Source organism: Chiroxiphia lanceolata, chromosome 6 (assembly GCF_009829145.1).
Source record: "Chiroxiphia lanceolata isolate bChiLan1 chromosome 6, bChiLan1.pri, whole genome shotgun sequence".
NCBI classification, from domain to species: Eukaryota; Metazoa; Chordata; class Aves; order Passeriformes; family Pipridae; genus Chiroxiphia; species Chiroxiphia lanceolata.
In genome coordinates this window covers 13,707,881-13,728,520 of record NC_045642.1, presented here as the reverse complement: position 1 = coordinate 13,728,520, position 20,640 = coordinate 13,707,881, and the positions used below count along the sequence as shown (strand labels likewise).

Sequence of the window (20,640 nt, the reverse complement as noted above, 5' to 3'; positions counted from 1 at the left end):
AGCAGTGAATAGCTGCTTTTAGGTGCTTTCTGGAGAAGGATAAAATACAGAATCACAGCACTCTTCTTTTCCAGCATCCCTGGCTGCCTGTAAATTGCTGTGAATGGGACTGTAGGCTGACAGGCTCTATTAAGACAAACTGCCTTTCTCATCGGAGAGATAAAATAAATCAGGTGTTTAGTCAAATTAAAATACTTCAGATGGAGCAGGCCCTGGGGAGCACTGATCCACCTGACAAATCTGAGAGAAACTCAAGACAGATGTGTTTTGGGGATAAGGAAGACCCCATGGAAAAAATGCACTGCTGTCTTTGGAGTAAGAGAATAGGATTAGAACAGAGAGAGAGCTGTGGTATATAATATTTTATGGAAGGTGGCATATTTACTGTTTATTTTTTACTAAGCTTTTTGTTTTATCTGTTTTTATGGCAAATATATTTTACAGATAGCTGTATTTTTATTTTATTTATAGATATTTTTAGTCAGAAAGATATTTTAGCAGAAGTTTATTTACTGGTAATGAGTTTGGGAATCTCACTGCTTGCTGAAGTAAGTGGATGCAAAACAGATGATGATGGCACACAGCTACTGATGACCTCTCTTGGCCCAGCCAGATCAGCTCAATCTGGTCTGCATTCTAAGCAAGTTGGTTTTTATTGGTATTTAAACTGTAAAATAATGGTTGGGATTTTCCACTCTAAAATTAAATTATACCTCCCCCCCAACTGTTCATGCAAGAACATTCTCATCTTATGCTTGTTCTTGTCTTGAGCAGTGCTGGGTTAAGTGTCTTGAAGCTTCATGGAGGTCTCGTTATTTTCCAGGAGCACAGTGTACATTTTGTGGTCATCAGTTCTATTTTGTTGTTGGATTACATAGCACAGTACAAATTAAAGAGCAGAGTACTTTAAATGGGGTCATTTATTTCAGATGTGTTTCTCTGAGGGGAAAAAGGAAAGAAAAACAATTACTATGAATTCCTGAATAAGAAGAGTTACTTCTGCCTGCTATTGTAAAAAAAAAAAAAAAAAAAATCAGAGAAAGAAAGAAAAAAATAAACGACCCTATGCATTTGTGGTAACTCTATCAAACGGTTCTAAGTAATGATAACAGAACAACTGTATTTTGTAGCCTTAGCAGACACTCTTTGTGGTGGCTTTCTACTCATGTTATGAAGCAAGTACAAGCTGTACAGAATAATATGGAAATGGAGTGGGAGATTAATATCTGCTTTGGGTGTGTAAAATATTTTATGACTGTAAGCTCAGGGGCCTGCATTACAATGCCAAAGCTGCTTGACAGATGTGAAAGTCTCAAGCTGTCGTTTCTCAGGTGGCAGTGGAGGGCAATAAGTATCATTTGAGGCAGCAGGTTGCTTCCCATTGGCTTTCTAAAATAGGTGGAGTGGTTGATCTCTTCTAGTCACAATGAGCAAGGGAGTTTTTCTATGGCAGAACAGTTTTTTAGCCATGAAAATGAATTTCAGTATACAATAGCACATTCAAACCCACCTAAATAACCTTTGGACCGTCGTGAAAAATCTTGAAGACTGAATAACACAGTTTAGGAGGGTTAAGGTAAGTTTTTATTGAAGTTGCAGAATAGATGTCAGCAGCATGGAGCTCAGTACATGATAATGGATCCTGGCAAGGCAGTACCTTAAGTGCAGGCATTTTCCTGGCCACATACCTGCCCAAGCTTGCTTTCAAAAATCTTTTGTTGTTGGGTTTTTTTTGAAAGAGCTTTTTGCACAGAACGCTTTTATTGCTTCAATTGTGCACATCACGCTAAGGTTTTGCAATGAGTTTGTCTGAATAGTAGAGTGTCCTTCAGCTTCAACTTCATGCATCCATCATACTTCTTGCAAGGAAATCACCAACCCTTTCTAAAATTTCTACCAGAACAGAAGTTATACATTTTTCCTCTTCTGGAGACCTGTGTTAAATGCATACTGAATGAAGATTAGGCATTACAGGGTACTGAAACATCAGGTTGCTGGAAACCCTCAAAACTAAGATAATTAATAATGGATCAGAAATTGAATATTTTCAGGACTTCTTGTTGTTAAATGCAATTAGTAAATGTACAGAAAAACCAGGTACCCCTTGTTTCTGTGAGTATGCTTCAGCCATGCAGTTTCTTTTTTTTCCTCATAAAGCAATTATAGCCAGAGGTTTTCTTGTATGCTGCTTTTGCAAGTGAAATTCTCAGTAAGAATCATACTGGTCCCATCATAGCACAGTGTAAGTAGTAGAGAATCTTGGGTTTGTCACCTGCTTGGCAGAAGTCTGTTTTGTCTTTCCTCTCCTTAGGAAACCTGTCAACCTCTTTCTTCTCTTCCGTAGAAGATATCCATCTTCCTTCTGGGAAGAAGGTGGAGTCATAATTTTGGTGACAGTTTCTCCACTCTCTCCCAGGTCTTGTTCCTCACACATTTTCTTACTCTTCAAAAGTCCTGTGACTTTTTTATCACAGTCCTCCATTGTGAATTGAGGAAAGGAAGTTTGCAAATATCCTCTCTTTTGTGCCACTTCTCATATAATTGTGGCAGATTACAGACCTGAGTAGTTTTTGATTTGGTTTTCTTCTCCAACTCTCAGTTCTCCTGTATAACATAAAATTCCTTTATTTATCCCACTTCCAGCCGTAAAACTCTTTCAGATCCTCTTCCAATATTCCTGAACTGCTGTCTTACTGTAATTATATTACCTCTTATAGACAACTGTGGGTCTGAGGTGCTCACACAAGAAAATGCAGTGTATAGCTCAAATACAGGAATTGACATTGCTATTTCTGACAGAGTAATAAGTTTATACATAAGATGTGATATTTTCAGATTGACTTGCAAAAGGACCCTGTACTCTCTACTTATGAGACCCATGCAATTTACCCATAAACAGACCATTAAGCATCATTAGTGCAAAGAATAAATGTACCGTAGTTTCATATTAATTAAGTGCTCTCTGTAGAGTAAACTTTGAAAGTTAAATGAAAATTTTTAAGCCATTTTCTCAGGTTAGCCATTTCTCTTGGGGACAAGTAAAGCTCATTCTTAATACACGTTCCACAACCAAGGCTTACATTTACCTAAATGACCTACCAGATATATGGGTGTTTTAGAGAAATGATCAATAAACAATTAAACTGCTTCTCCCACCAAACAGCATCTTTTAAATTATGTTTTTACAATTTGTACATACTTGGGGTAAAAACAAAAAAAAAAATAAAGTGAAGGAAAATTATGTCTAATAAACACTGAATGTATTTATCACAGTAGACAGGTTTAGATGGAAAAGATATAGGGATTTGTACAAACTGTATCATTAATTACTGTTGTCAGGAAAAAAATGAAATGCTCTATGTCTTTTCTGCTCTAATTTCTGTTGCATCCTCCCCTGCTTAGAGCTCTGCAAAGCTATGTGTTAGATTCTTTTGAGATTTATTAGTAGAATATATATTCAGGCTGCTGTTTGAAATAATAATGTTGGTGAATCAGCCATTTATTTATTTATTTATTTATTTTAATAAATATTGCTTTGTAACTATTGTCTGTCTCATATTTACAGTATATCTTCCTTGCACATTTAGGTACACCAGAAAGCCTGGCAGAAAAAGAGCGACAGCTCTCTACTATGATCACCCAGCTGATCAGCTTACGGGAGCAGCTCCTGGCTGCCCATGATGAACAGAAAAAGCTGGCAGCCTCACAAATTGAAAAACAACGGCAGCAAATGGACCTTGCTCGCCAACAGCAAGAACAGGTGAGGCTCCAAGGAAGAAACCTGTGAAAATGCTTCCTGCACAACGCTTATCAAAAACACTCTTCTGCTTGGTGTTTCCTTTCATATTTTTTTGGTAAAAGAGCTTAAATATTCTCAGAAGTTACGTTTTTTTTTTCCCAGAAAGAGGAAATATATAGGATCCCGAGGAAAAAAAAAGCGGGGGTGGAGGGGGATATTAAAATAATTTCTTTCCTAGAAAACAGATTCATTTGTTAGATTTCACAGTTCTTATTTCTTGCACTGATGCAATTTTGAGAATTACAAATAAACCAGACTACAACCATTATTTAACTCTTTCTCATTTTGACAAGACAATAATTAAACAAAAAACCTTAAACATCCTCAAACCTTCAAATATTTTCTACAAGTAAGGTTTGATTTGTTTGTTCAGGTTGTGAAGGGTTTGGTTTTTGTTTTTGTCTTTTTTCTTTTTGTTTTTTGCCTGTTTGTTTTAAAAATGCAGTTGTCCAAAGAGCTGTCCTTTTCTCATTGAACGAAAGTGCAACAACAGTGATCCCACACACTAGTCCCCTAGGCATTAGATCAGATTGATCCAAATTAATGTGTGGTTTTTAGGAATCTGACATTATTACTAGAATTATCTTTTCAGTTAAATATATTTTATAGGATATATACAGCAATATATGCTCTGTTGATTTTAATGAGTTGTGACGTCTGGTGTTTTATGTGCTTGGGTATTTGCCCACATGTAGGAATATGGACTCATCCCCTAATGGAAAATAACATAAAGGAACACTGTAAAAAATCAGAAGTTAGAATGTCATTTAGCCATCTAGAGATGACACAGTAATTAACTATTGACACTTGTGAATAAGCTAGCACAAATTAATCTTGACACATTTGCAGACGAGTGATATCTTACAGTGAACACTTTGTAATTATATTTCAAAATGAAAATTAAATGACACTTAAAACTAGGTTGTCATGCTCAATGAAGCGAGCATGTAGCTCAACCGATAGGCAAATAAAATTCAGAATTTGAGCCACATGGTGCTTGTGTACCCTACTTTACTGTGTCAAGCCTATACATCAAGCCGATGCTATGGTAATTGCGTCGCGGGGTCCTGGGTGCATTTTCTGTCACAGCACTGCTCCATCTTAGAGGTACCACTGAGATTAGATGCTTTGTGGCATATTTCTTGTTTTCATCAGGAAATGCCCATTCAAATGGTACTTTTTGTACATGCAGGTACAAAAAGCTGTTCCCAAGCAGTCAGAACTCCAGCAGATCAGTGCCTTTGCACATGCAAACAAATATCTCCTCCTTACCTTGGCTGTAGCTTACCATGTTAAGCTGCAGCCAGGTTGCCAGCAGTTCCAGACGATTCTGGACATAGGGTACTGTGTACCTGTGAAAAAGCAACACAGCACTGAGAGGCAATGGCCTGTGATGTAGCTCCATGCTCTGTCTGATTTCAGTGTGAAATGGCAAGTAACTCTTTTCTGAAGCTGCACATTGTGATAACCTTTTACCTTCTCTGAGATTTTAGCAGCAGGGGCAATGTGGACATAAATCTGACACCTTATCTTTAGTTACAAACGCTACACTTCTAAGATGGAATCACACAATTGGTGTGTTACTGATTAAAAATAGTAACTCCAGCTCTCATACACATTTTAAATATTCTATATAGCACTGTTACAATTAGAGTTGTTTTACCAAGCATAGGCTCTACTGCTGACCAGGGTACTGATGACATATACCTGAGGTCCAAGGACCTGCCCCTGGGCTACCCAGGGCCATGGACTGCTAGCTCTGTTTGAATTACCTTTCTCACTTGCACATGAGAGTCCGCTCCTTCAGTCATCACTCGCCATATATTATTTGCTTGACTGGGAGGTTCATCCAGAAATATTTGAACACCAGGCTTCTAAAAGGAGTTTAAGCCCTGTTATAAGCATCAGTGTAGTGGCCTTTGAGAGTTGCTTGACTTTTTGTGCAGCACTTTGCCGTGATCCAGCCCCAGAATCATGCAGACCTTAATTTGTCTCCTTGAGGCCATGTGAAAGACTTAAAATATGTATGAATTTTGTGTCGGTTTCTTATACAAAAGTGATTTTTAACTGAAAAAAAAAATACAGCTAAAGTGAATATAAGTGAAAAAAATTACAGCTATTTCCAGGTGATAGAGTGAGAGATTAAGGAAATGACAGCCTTGGTCTCTCTGTGTGCACAATTACAAGCTGTTAATATGTGACTGCAAATTCCTTATGAGTTAATCCGAACAGTTTTCACTAAAACTATGTGATTGTTTATTTCCAAACCAACTTTGCTGCATTTCTGTAATTTTTTTATCATAAAAACATTTTACTTAGCTTTCTCTGTTTATAACAGAGTAAGTGTGCTCAGAAGATATCGGAGAAGGAGATAGGGAGAGTTTTTGCAAAAACCAAACCAGTGTATTTGAGTGACCAAATGACTTTTGTCACCAACTTCTTAGTGTTTTATATGATTCCTCTGCTCTAGATAAATATTTATAGGAGGGGAAATTATACTCAAGAAAGGAAGGTAGCAGAATTGCTGAGGCTGGGATTTCCAGGAAACACAAATCTTGTCCTGATTTCAGTCTGCTGCACAGTTAACCTTCTAAAGCAGAAGTTCCAGTTGTTCCCCCAGCTCCCTGTGGCTCCTCCCTTGTGTCTGCCATACGCATCACCCACTGCAGGGAGCAGCTCTGTGGTCTGAGGGCAGGATCCTATTTCCCTTCTGCTCTAGCATGATCATTCTGGATGATTTCTGGGAATCAGGGAGGTAGAAGTGGTCTCTGTGGCAAATTCTCTGTCACCAGTCTCTTAGTGTTCCCCGCCCTGAACAGGGGGCAATCTACCAAATGAGGGTAAGAATATCTACACATTTCATAGGATTATGTTGAGGATGAGTTACTGAGCACCAGGTACTGCTTTTACACAGAATAAGGCTCTGCTTCCCTAAGCAGTTCCAAGGATGATTTTGGAGATTTACAAGTGAAGTAATGTGCTGCTCATAGTGAATGAAGTTGGAGAAGCTTACCCTAGGAGCTTGTGCTGAATAGTGAAACATTTATAAATACTAGCTAAGGCTTCAGTTCAGCAAAGCAGGAAAATGTATGTTTAACCTTAAGCACCTGCGTAATCCCATCCCTATTCAGAAAAGCACTTAATTTTAAGCATGTGTTTCATTCCCATTGTAGCTAACAGTAATGCATCATAGTCAAAGATCACCACAGGCTTATATGCTTTGTTGAATAGTGAGGAAATTATTCACAGGCACATAAATAAACCTGTTTTTCTGTGCTTTGCAGAATTAAGGTCTCAGTGCTTAAAATACATATTTCTTACTGGCTAACTAGATTTTTATGTTGAATTTAAATTTATCTCTAAAATATCCCTCATCTAAGTAAAATTAATATGCTTAATAAAATATATTAAAGAATAACAAATATGATGTTTTTCGCTCGATAGTATTGAAGTTTCAATATTGCTGTTTTAATTTTATGGAAATTTTATTTCTAATAGATTGCAAGACAACAGCAGCAACTTCTGCAACAGCAGCACAAAATCAATCTACTGCAGCAGCAAATTCAGGTCAGTGTATTTTATTGTTCTCTTCTGATTATACTTAAGTTCCATTTATGGAGAGGGAAGGGTCTAAAATAAAGCAGCAACATGCTTTATTAACAAACCTCAGTAAAGATGCTCTTTATGGGAGCTCTTCGTGTCTTAGAAAATTATTGTCAAACATCTTTTTGGTGCAAAGATCTTTAATAGGCAGAGTTTTCTTCTGAAAGTTATGAACTATTTTTAAATCTCATCATCTGGTCATAATTCTGAAATCTGCAATCAGTTTGACTTGGTATTGTGTGAAGCAGAAGCAGAATCTCAACTGTTGTTTATGGAATTCCTTGTTCTACAAAGGCAAAATTGAGACATTAGGACAGTACTAAGTCCTTGGACCAGTCTGCTTATGTACAAAGACCCACAGGTCCATGTCTTCCACGTACCTTTGGAGTAATTGCACCCTCTTGGGTCTGGAAATGTTCTGGAGATATTTAATTATCTGTACTTGTACTCAGAACCTGGTTTTATTTTGTGCAGATATATGTGGGTAGGTAGTGACATGGATGTAGAAGCATTGTTGACATGTGACTATATTACCTTATCGGCTTCCTACTTGGAAAGCATTTCCATGGACCTGTTCAGTGATTTAAATATTTCAGTTTGGTCTGACAGATGATTGTGCTGCCAATCATTTCTTATAAGCTTGGGCTATCCATTTTTTTTCCTCAATTATCTGATTGCTATGTCACTAGATGCTAAAACTGAATTTTTTCTTTCCCTCATCCCAAAGGAATGCTTGTAAAAGCTTTTGAAAATGTTGTAATGCAGTTTCAGTTACACTTTTAAGGAGTTTATTTAGCAAAAATAAATGTGTTAATACCTCATATGAGACAGACAATTGAATTTTAAAGTACCTTTATTGTTTTTGCCTATTAGAAGACTTAGTGTTTATATTAGGTGTACATCAAGGGTGGAAGAGACATAAGAATACAAGGAAAAAATACAACATCTTCTCTATGTGTTATTTGCAAATCTGGCTTCAGAAAACAAAGAATAATGTGAAAAAAATATTTACTTGGCATAAAAGCTGAGACTGAAACCTAGCTGAGTCTACAAAACAGAAGAGTTATTTGCATGAGAAATTTCTAATTTTTAAAATTCCTTTAAAAATTAGGACCCAGAAAGAGGAATAATGATCAGGTAATTTTTGTTTTTGTTTGGAGAATGTAGGTGTATTTTACTGGAAAGTATGTGCTCTGTAGTAAAAAGTTCAAGGGTACTTTATGTTTCAGTTCAGTCAATACTTTCCAGTAGCTTTACCCTTCCACTGTCTCCAGGGAAATGCAGTCTTAGAATAGGTTGCAAGTTTATTTTAGAATAGTTTATGTGTTCATTTTCTCATTCACTTCCAACTTTCCTCTTACACAGTGCTGAAGCCTCCACAAGTTTTCCTTCCCATCCTTTCCTAGATGTATATGTGAAGAACTGTTTCAATGTTTATTCTGTTCGTGTGAGCAAAATTATTTCTTGGTGATCCTTCCCTGTATTTGTTTCAAATTTCCTGCCAGTATAAGGTATTCTTATGCCATAGCCTCTCAGTAGTTTGGCCTCTTTATTTGTCAATAATCTTTATAGTTACATGAGTCTAATCAGTGTATTTGAGGCAGTGGGGACCATTTCTGCTCCCAGCTGCGTAGCCAGATTGGTAGTGGGCATCTCATTGCCCGAGGAACGCTGTAGGGTCTACTGTGAAGCACTAGACATGTTGGGCAGATTCCATCTCAAACATACTTTGGTCTTACAGGGAAATCACTAAAAGAAAGTTTCTTAGGAGATTTTCTTCTAGGCTAAACACCAGCTTACATAGCCCATTTGCTAGCCAGGTGGTTCTGCTTTGTTTATTTGTTCTTTCTTAGTTTTGTGGCAGATTTGGTAACTAGAAGCTGCTTGAGAGAGAAGTTAGTTGCTAAGTTGCCTCTGCAACATAAGTTTGCTGCTGTAGAAGTGGTTATGAGTGCTGCAGTTTGAGATTGTGTAGTTCCTTAAGGGCTATAGCTGGCATGGAGGTACTTCTCTGACCAGAAGGCAGGTGAGAGAAGCAGTGCTGTGCTGGTTTTCCCAGGTCCCCTTCCACCATCTTCCCAAGAAGCCTCAATAACAATTCTGAAGTCACACTGGTGACTCTGGGTGGCATTCATCATATCAAGGACAAGTAACTGCAGTACAAACTCTGTCTCAATTAATCATCCAGATTGTGCTCATAGTGAGCAAAGAGAAGCAAAGTGAAAGGTTTTAGGATGCAATTTGTCTTGTCCTATAGTAGATATTTAAAATATACCAGATAAATTGTTCCCTAAAATGGCTGTTTCTCTCTATTAACTATGAAGGATACTCATGCTGATGCCTTTAGTGTAGAGATGAGGTGAATCATACGCTCTGTGTCTTGAGGGGGAAACAAAATTTATATTATATTTTTATATTCTTAGTTTTGAGTTTGGGCTTGGTAGAATTTGTAACTCTCCCCAGTAACTTCATTTTATTTAGAAGGTTTGTTTAAAGACACTCTTGAAGCAACTTATTTCAAGAAAAAGTGATTGCCTTCATAGACTGATGTGGGTTCTTATCTGTACTTTCTGTGCTTGGGAAAACAATAGTGTTGTTCCCTGACACTCCTGTTTTGAAGAGATTACAAAATATGAGTAACACAGGTGCCAGTTCCATCTGGGCATGGGCCTATTCATGGCACAGCTACTTGAAGCAAGAACAGTATGTTCTCCAGAATGCAGGAGAGGGGCATTGCTGATGCAGTGTTTTCATCATGAGAACACAGTGTATCACTGTCATCTTCTGAGGTACAATGTTCATTCTTAAACAGTAGTCTTTGTGAATAAGTGTATCCAGTTCATTTGACCATTTAAACAATTAGAAATTACTTTAGATGGAACTTAGAAGATTTTTGTCAACCACATGTAAAAGTTAAAATAATCCATATTAAGTAAAACACATGATTTCCTGGGCAACTACTGGTTTAATTTACTCAGAATTTTCATTATTTGGTATTTATTATTTATATTGTGGCGTATATTATCTATTTATTTAATAATTTTAACACCTTAATTCTTTTAATCGGTGGAGGATTTTTTTGTTTTGTTTTATTTCGGTTTTAAGACCATTTACTGGAGCACTTTACTCCAGACTTGTTATACATCCAAAACTTTGTCAACAATCTATGAGCAAAGAGGGCAGTAGCTAGGCTTAGTATCTGAGAACAACCTAGGTATTTAAGAGTACAGAGGTCATTAAATGTTCTGCATAATCATCTCGTGTTTTCTAAATGAAGCTAATGTTTCTTTCAGGATGTATGTGTTGGGGAAAGCAGTTTTGGCTGTTGGCTAAAGGGAGTGAGAATCTGGACTTGTTCTCAGTCCTGTATCTGATTATCTGAAATTTTGCAAATTGTTTCCTTTTCCTCAATTCGAGTGTAATGTTTTGAGAATCTTAAATGAAAATTTTCAAATAAATGCAGTGTATTATTACTTTTTAGCTCAAATGTCCATAATGTTCATAAACACTCTTCTACAGAGGAGTCCACAGAGATGGGAGGAAATCTAGTGTGCCAAATTAAGTTCTTCATTCCGCAGAGCAGAGCTGTGCAGAGAAATCGTTGCTTTCAGTGCAAATTAAAGCTGAGAAGCAACTTGTGGGGCAAGTGAGACCTTACAGATAAGTCTCCAGGTTGATTAAGATTTTTTTAAAAGAACTTTTTTTTTAAATAAAAAATATGCATTCCTAAAGTAGAGGGGACAAAATAAGACTATTTCAAGAACACTTCTTAGCCTGTGCAATGAAAGCAATAATCTCTAGGAATAAGTGAAAAAACTGGTTAAAGGAGGAATTTGGTGGTACATGATGGCTGCGTTGGAGGAAGGGAAGCCTTGGATTTCTTGGATAGTTCCAAAAATTTCTTGAGGGCCTGAAATCCCTGTGCCTCATTATCAGAATTCAGTCCTTAGAGAATGAGGCTTGGGGACTTCCTCTGAGCCCTGCCATGCCCGTCTGAGCAAGGGAGGTGGATCCTACTGTTTCTTGGAATGTGTTGCTCCAGGATTTCCCTCTGGGAATGGGGATGTGTGTGGAGTTAAGGGATGAAACTTTGAGGGCTTCCCTCCTCTGGCGCGCAGGTTTCATTAGGGCAAGTCCTAGATTGTGGCTGAAATCTTTAAAAGGGACAGTGGTTGTTGAGCTTTTCTGCAAAATCTGGTGATGAGTACTACTTTGGCAAATGATCCAAGCTGCTTTTGTCCATACCTGATTCCTCTGTACTATACTCAATGCCATTGCAAAGCATTTCGTTTTCTATTTGAATCAGTACAATTTTCTTTGCATAGTGAAACTGGTTTTCTCTGTACTCATAAGTATTCTGTTTTAATTCAGCCACTAGAAATTATTCCTAATAGTAATTTTTTCTAGTTTTAATCTATACATTCATGCTGTTCTACTTTCATATAAATGTTCTTACATTTTCTGTTTCAGTCAAGTAGAGTGAATGTGATTACTGTGATAGTAAACAGACAAAAGATTAGTAACATAAAATTACAACTATTTAAACTGTCGTTGAATAGGAATCATTTGAATCATAAGTAAAACTTAAGAGACTGAGCCAATGAGTCTCTCTTCTTATCTATGATTAACTACTGACAATTGAGGTACCTGGTGAGCTGAATAAGGACTATCTCTTTATGTGAAGTACATGTCTAAAGATCAGGAATAATTACATTCCACATTAGCCTTCATAGCCTCCCTGACCTGGTTAATTAATTTTTTGCTAGGATAATAATAGTAGAAATAGATTTAAAGATATGCTTCATCATTAAGTATGTAACTGACCTCCAGTTTTAAGAGCTGAACCTTTCATTTATTGCCTTTTGGAGACAGGTTAAAGCTTCTTGCAGAGAGCTTGCTGAAAATGCACAAGCTGGAATCTAGTTATTGTCAGTTCAGTTACGCTCTCTGAGGTTGTCTTTCTTTGTAAACTCTATTTAGCGTTGACAAGCAAAAGCAGTGGTGATGCTACTGTTCCAGCACTAGGGAATATTCTCCCCTACCTTTTTTAGTTTATTTTTTTTTTTTCCTTGTTATTGATCATGAAACTGATCCCCTTCCAGCAAGCTCTGCACAGGACCAAATAAAGCCATTGAAAGCAATTTGATACTTCTATTGGCAGGGTACGCAGATCAGATACTCCCTTGAAAGAGAGAGAGACTTATAAACAAAGCTTAGAAGTCTAGGAATAGCCCCCAGCTTCAGCAAACCCTTAAAATATTTTGTAATTGTATCTTCAATCATGAATTAGCCAGGAAAAACAGACCTTTTTTGCCTTTATATTTCACTGCTGTATGCTGTTTTTAATTGCCCACAGGCACACTGTTGTGATCTTCTTTGGAAGTTTAAAACCAGGATAAAAATGCAAATCTAATTATTTCTTTTATCTAATCTAATTAACTTTTACAAGTAATGATAGATGCACTGCAGCCTCCATCAAACATTTTAATAATGATGTTTCTGGATTAAAGAATAGGTAAAAGTACTGTAATTTATAAGCAGTCAAGATTATGGCAGTAGAAAATGTAAAATATTGTGGTGGCTTAATAAACTATAGCTGCAGTTTATTAATTTACGGTAGAAAGGATGCATTTCCCTTAAACTCCGCTTTGGTTGGGAACTGATTCCCAGCCATCATTGGAATATATTTTTACTGTTTTTTTAAGCAGCTCAGTATTAAAAATAATAAGTGTCTGACTTGCTTCTGCAATGCAGTCGTGTGCACACGGACGACAGAAATGCTGTTATGTGCCTGTAACTTGTAGCTGGCTGCTGAATCACTGATTCAAATTCATGGGGCTCTGCTGTAGTTGTGGTATCACAGCTTCTGTCCAGCTCATAACTTGCTTGGTGTAAATTGAAGCTGATCCAGTGGAGAAAAGACAAATATGCTAAATATCAAAGTCAAATGATTCATATTTTATTTATTATTACATACTGGCTTATTCATGAGTTCTAAAGTCCTTTTGTGATAATTACTCAAGTAAAAGATCTATGATAGGTCAGCTTTTCCCAGTAAAGGATGTCTTTGTGGCTGGTTGGCTTGGCATTTTATCTGTCAGCTGCATGGAAAGAGAAGTGATGTGGGATCCTTACCTTACACTGTGCAAAAGGTTCACGCTCCTGTGCTACTTGTAAGCTTCTGATCTTGCACCTTGGTCCCCCATTTGCAAGGATCCTAGTAGCTGCTCTGCCCCTGAGGCCCTCTGTCCCTGGAAACAAGTTTTATCCTGGCAAAACAGAGTGTAGCTCTGGATTTGGCTCTTACTTCAAAACTGTATGCAGTCATGAGGGGCGGTTGGGTTTTTAAAAAATTTTACGGTGACCTTTTAAGAGTTAAATTAACTGCCTTGTAGTTTTCTAATTCGCCATTTGGCATTTTTTCTTCTTTCTTATTTCATCTACCCAAGTCTAAACAAATTGCATTTAATGCAAAAATTAAGCCTTGTGTATCTCTTTCATATGACTTCTCTAATTATAGAGCAGTAAATGGTAGAATAGCATATGTTAGCAACATGAGCAGCAGTCTATGAAATGAGCTACAAGTTAATAAAATGATCTTGTGGTGGTGTTGGCCAAATGTTAGCACACATGTTTCAAAAAGTGGTATTTCAACAGACTTGAAGAATAGGACTTTGGCACATGGGTGCTGAACATGATCTGATGTGTGGAAATTAGTTAAACCAAAGTAAGTGTCATTGTTTCTTAGGCTCATGTTGGTGCAGAAAATGATAGTAGCTGTCCGCCCATTTTCCCTCACCCACGTGTGCTTTAAAATTGGAAATGAAGACACAGGCATTCCCAGTTCATGTCCTGCTGCTTCATTTGCTCAGGGAGTGCTGTGCTGTGTTCTCGCCAGTGGCTTAAGGGCTTGTTCTCAGCTGTGCCTGTGCCAAAGCCAGGGGCTAACATCTCATTGATTCTATTGAGCCCAAACACTTGTACTGCACCCTTTGCTTACAGAGGGGCCTCAGATTTGAGCCCTTTTAATTTAGAGGCAGGTTATAACCAGCTCCTGAATACCAGCAGAGGGTCAAGCAAATACTTGCTGCCCACCCCTACTGCTGCCCAGGGGTCACCCTCGGCTGGTGGTCGACCCGTTCCAGCGGCATGTGGAGTGACGTGCCATGGCAGCCTCAGTGCTGGCTGAGCCAGACACCCCGGTCTGGCTCCCAAAGAGTTTGGCAGAGATTATGCTCTGAACCTCTCTGGTGCTGTTCCTCTGGTAGCACAGATCCACATCACCCTCTCTGTCAGTCTTCATGAGGCACTCTTTGCAATATTTAGAATAATGTAGTGCACTATTCTCCACAGCACAGAAAACCAGTTTCCTTCCTAAGTGGCATGTGCACAAACTAAAATGGAAAACTGGTAGTGGAAATTGTGCCAACTGGCAGCCTATCCAACAGGACAGATCCTGTGAAGTCTTATTTGCTTGAGAAATACTTGCGCAGCTAGTATTTGGTGACTTGTATACTAAGTGTTACTCATATAAGTGGCCTTTTCAGAACTGAGCACCTCATGCAAGGAAGGACTTAGGATATTAGTATTGTGGTTGGAATATCAAAGATACAAATGCAGCATGGATTTTAGGGAATGTAATTTGTTTTATTAGACAGATGTATGTGGAAAAAACAGGCAACCCTTTGGGCATGCCAGCTCTTTTTCATGTCTTACATCAGTGTTACATTGAAACGTATCCCAGGACTGACAGAAACTGCCTGAGATATTTGCCTTTCATTTCTAATTAGTTACTTCTTCAGTGATGACTTTTGTGATTGACAACCATGTGATGACCAAGAAGGAAAACAATCAGTTTTGGGGTTTTTTATACCCTCTCCCCCAATATTTGACACACTCATCAGGATATACTGAATAAAGAAAATAGTTACCAAAAATTAGTATTGAAATTACTTGATTTATGAAGATATTCAGATATACAGGCAGGACTGGAATGCGATGATATCAGAGGTCAAAATTTTTGTCTGCAGAAGCAGGTATTTGGAGGAAAATGATGAAGTACAGCCCCACATAAAAAGGCCAAAAGCATTTAAAAATAAATTGTAAAGTACTTTCTGAAATCTCACAGTAAAAACTTAAATTTATCAGATGGACTAAATCCCGGCCTAAGAAATCAAAGTGTTTTTCAGTTGTAATTGTGGGAATGTTCCAGAATGTAAGCATATTACTGAAGCAATTTGAGCGTAAAATCTTATTTTTAATATATTTAATGTCATGACAGCAAGGAATAAGTAAGTGCATTGCTCTCTGAATGCATTCAGGAATTATGAATTCACATAAAGAAAGTAGTAGTATGTGCAATCCAGCAAATGAGCAAACTAGATGTTGTTTAACATTTGGTATACACTTGATGGCATGTAAGTAAAAGTAAAGTGAATGAATATTTTTAATATTTGCTGTCTTATGCAACCAGCTAATCCAGACACTCACAAAAATGTCAAAGCATAATTCTCGAGGAAGGTAAATGGCCTTGCCTGGGATTCATCTATCTAATCTTAAAGTTGTTGTTAAAGTAAGGATAAACTGGTTTATGACTGCAGTTTACACACTCTTTCCTTTTGTCTCTAACATCAGAAACCCCTCTTCCCAAATAATTAGATAATATAATGGCTTGTGTTGTATGCAAGGCTTTTGCTTCCTTGAAAGAACTAGTCTTTTATATAAGTCTTGTATATATCATCTTCAGTGTGCTGGGCATTTGCACAGCTTGGGTAAATTATGTCTATATTGAGAATCTAGAAGTTACACAGTGTGCATTCCATACTTGAGGGATGGGAAATAAAAATTGATATACTGTGCGGCACATGATATAACACAGTGAAATATCTTTTAAATTCCAGAGGGATACACTGACATCACCACGCTTAATTCACATGCAGTAACTCCCACAAAATGTTATTAACTTTAAATTGAAATTTGTAATCATTCAGTAAAAAGAAAATAAATGATGTAAACAGTATACAATGGTGCATTATGAAATGCCAAATTCATCTTTTTTACCCACCCAAAATGACAGTATAAGAAAACATTAAAGTTGTAACACTAAATAATAAAAGCAAAGAAATTCACAGTTGATGGTGAAGTGTGAAATCCATCTTGAGACACATCACCACCCCACAACATGGAAGGGCACTTCTGAGTTAGGGAACTTTATTTTAAAGTAATGTATTAGTCATTTTTATTTTGTAAAAGAGAGATTAACCAGTTGGAGGAACATATAGTTAGTTTAAAATCTAGATTAGGTAGAAAAATGAATAACGTGGTATTTGCTACAGGTAACAAAATAGTGCAATATATATCTAATAGCCTAAGCATAGTCTGAGATTCCGTATTTGACAAAGCCATGTATATAATATAAATATAGAAATAAACCTTTCTCAGAAGAGGGGGTATGGCACTTGTTTTTGCTCTGACAACGAGTGATTTGTATGAAGAATGCTACTATCACATTTCTAGTTTTGCCTTTTCCATCTCATTGAATTTTATTGGTGATATATTTTCAGGATACTCATCTCCTCTGTAACTGCATATCTGAGTGTCTCATAAGCTGAAGTGTATTATCCTCACAACACTCTTTTGAGGCAGAATAAAATGCATATAGATATTTGGGGGCATCTAATTTTAGATATCTAATTTGGGTGACTGAATTAGGACTTTTGGCTCCATATATAAAGCAGTCCAGGTGCTGTGAATTACCTTCTGTTGATTAGACAACAAGGTTCCTAATTTAAGCACCTTAGTTACATTTCCAAAGTGACTCGATCCAGTTCTTACATGAAATTTGATGGACCTAAAATCTTTGGTTTCAGAATTCGTAGGGTGGTTCTATAAAATCTTGATTGTATTTTTTATCATGATTTTCTGTCCATTTATCACTTGCCTTAATTTACTCTGTTGGAGCTTTTAGCTTGAGTGAATCCACTTCAGCCAGAGAAATATTTGTTCGTTCCTCTCACTGACTGCTCGGCATCAAATGAAAACCATTTTAGCTGGCTCGAGTCTCTCATGTGGCCAAACTGCTGACCAGAAGTACAACCATGGTCATACAGAAAGAGGCAAGTGGAGAGGCTATGCTCAATGAATTCTGTAGTTTCCCAAATCCATGAATTTCCCTTACTGATGCAGAGCAAATTCCATGTCTGTGAAACATCCTTTGAACAGTGGCTTATTGTGGAGAGAAAATAATTTTATTTTCAAAGAATTCCTACATTTCTTGGCAGTCCCTTGCACAGTTTGTAAGGCATTCAAGAGACTTACTTGAAACAGACATTAAATAATGTTTTTTATTTAACCAAAATGGCTGTTTTTAAACAGAGATCTTGCATGCCACATTTTAGGTTAGAATATATTTTTACAGCCAAGTTATAAACCTCTGAAAAAGGGGGCTTATAATGGAAAGGTTGACACAACGTTAATTTTAGTGTTGTAAATGCAATGGTATAATTTTGGAAAAAAGCCTTTATAGCTCTGCTAAGATATTAATTGCAGGAAATTACAGCATATCCTATTAAAGTATTATGTCAGTGGCATACATAGCATATAACACCTTTACATATTCTCCCTTGTTTTCACGGTAACGTTTTGCATTTTGATGTGTGAGGAGTAGGTGGATGAAGTGGCTCAGTTTCTGATCACTTTTGCTCAAGGGGAAAAATCCAGCCTGGGTAATGCTTGCTTGTGGCCTCCTCTAGAAACAGGTCTTGTGTTAACCAAGTAAATCTGATATGGGCATTGAGATACGAAACAAATTCTGCTCAAATGAAAGTCTTTACTTTGTTTTGTGACTTTTGGGTTAGGGTTTTTAATTTGAACCCTATCCTTACACAAATCAGGTTTCACCAGACTCTTTCCAGAATGACAACTACTTTTATGACATACTTATTTTTGCTGAAAATGGCTTACTTTTCATTTACTTATCCTTACTGAATCATTTCTGACTGGTACTGTGACTGCATAGTAGACACACTTTCCTTTTTTATTTCTGTTCAGTTATTCATTCAGAAATGTATTTTATATATATGGTGGAGGTGGAGCTTGTAGCTCCCTATGAAGTTGGGAGATATGTACATTACATTGTACAATTTTTATTACTAAAAAATAGGTTATTTATTGTATTTCTGTCACTTTTAGGGTTGCAGAGGCATGGTATAATAGTATCATATTTTCTTTACAGAAGTTCTGTTTTTATATGGTAATTATTTGTTAATATCTTGATTTTAATACATAGTAAAAACCAGTTTTTTCTTGCCATCAGATCTTTCAGGACAAATGGGCCACCTCTTCACATTTGTAAAGCGCCTCATGTTGAGGTCATAATCCTATCTGGTGCTTTTCATTGCTATAATGGCGTAAATTTGCAGTGAGGAATATCAATAACAACATGCACAGGGTTTTTTTTAACGTATAAAATGGGTCCTGGAGTCTTGATATCTTACACATATTCCCCTTTGACAGCGGTGGAGCATGCATGATTCTTTACACACACACACACAAAAATAAAAGCCATGACTGTTGTATAGTTGATGAGTTTTTAACAAGATGGGAGAAAAGGCCTTCTCAAAGACCCCACTGATATGCAAGTTCATTGGACTGTTGATGTTTTCCATTAATTGCAAGGCTTTAGCATATAACCATTGACTATATCTGGTTTTACTTATGAAATCCAGAACTGCTTTTTCTCTGCCTGCTGAGCAGGGAAAACTCCATGCTGTACCAGTTTCTTTTTACTTGAGTCTCCGAGTATCATCAGGATTAAAGCTGTCAGAACAGTCAGCCCTCTTTATTTTGTGGTTTTAAATACAAAGCTTAATATTGTTGCTTGAGAAATGTCATGCTTTCAATGTGTTAGTTAAAAGTTGTGGAGTGGACAAAGTAAAAAAAAAAAGGCATTGAAATATGGCTTTCACCATTTCAGGGATAGAAGATACAATTCTGCACTTCAATTTGTTTTTATTCTACACCACTAACTTGTCTGTATTGGCTTAATCCTACACTCAAGTATAAGGAAAAACTCACGCTCAACTTAGTGACAGTTTTGCTTCATTGAATGCAGTGCAGGGTGCCATTTCCTCAGCTAGTGTTGTTCTCTCCTCTTATGTCAGTCTAACACTAGAAGTACAGAATTAGGTCCTCTTTTTAAATACAAAAAGAGCTCACGTGGAAATGACAGCATTTCATTTTGCTTTTATTTTTTTATTCACTGTAAAATATTCTTCTGCTCTGTGTGTGCATTTCTATTTGGGGATAAGTGTGACCATCCACCATAGAGTGCTTGGAGGTAGCTGATATATTGTATATCAATATTTTTGTCTTGTATGTGTTTACTTCAGTTATCACTTTGTGCAATTAATTTTTTTTTAATCATCAGAGTCCTTTTGTTTTATCCAGGACAACATAGATGTGTTCTTTACACTTTGTAAAGAACAAAAAGTAAAATAATATTTTTTTATACTACATTCCTTTTTTGTTTGTTTTAACTGAGAAAAGACTCTCTTCCTAGGCGAGGCTATAAACATGTAATTTTATTTGTTTTGCTATCAGTTGAAATATGCATACATTTTAGATGTAACTTTAGGAGGAGCAGAATTACTAGTAATTTATACAATAGACACTGATGATTATTGACCATTAAAGAGTAATAAAACATTTCCTGTGTGAAATAGATGTGGCATCAAATGTCTTTATTTCTGACAGTAAATGTTTCAGGTTTACTTCACAGACATTAATGTTATTACATAAAGGTAAAGACCTGGCTACACTCTGGCAAACAGGTCATTTCTTAATAAAGGAATGGAGTTGCAAGCAAAAGAAAAAAATACTTTGGAGAAAGTCTCGAGCTCATGTGTATATTAACCAGAGCAGACGAAATGATTTATTGGGTTTTATACACAATCTGTAAAGGGTAAGCATTGCTAACAGAATGAGTGGCAGCCTCAGGGAGCTGAGTAGCCCCCAGGGACCAGCCTTTGTTCCTCTGGACTTGACAGGCATGTGTCCCTGTTAAATGAGGGCTTAATTTCTCTCATATGTGCACAATTTCCAAGCTCAACAAAGGCAGCTAGGGCTGGAGCTATTTAAAAGAGCCAGCTCAGGAGGAAGCATTCCTGGAGAAAAGGGATGCTAAGGGGCTAATTACTCACTGTAGTTCAGCAACAGATTTTTTTTTTTTTAATTTTTAT

General features: G+C 37.0%; 1 protein-coding gene across 14 annotated transcripts in view; it reads left to right on the top strand.

Annotated features, from left to right (window-relative positions):
• SOX6 (SRY-box transcription factor 6) overlaps positions 1-20,640 on the top strand; it is a 375,013-nt gene that overhangs the window by 225,673 nt on the left and 128,700 nt on the right. For all 14 annotated transcript variants that reach the window (XM_032690278.1, XM_032690277.1, XM_032690280.1 and 11 more), the window contains 2 exons: positions 3,588-3,760; positions 7,298-7,366. In XM_032690278.1, the coding sequence (XP_032546169.1) occupies positions 3,588-3,760; positions 7,298-7,366 (242 nt within the window). The remainder of the gene's footprint in view (positions 1-3,587; positions 3,761-7,297; positions 7,367-20,640) is intronic.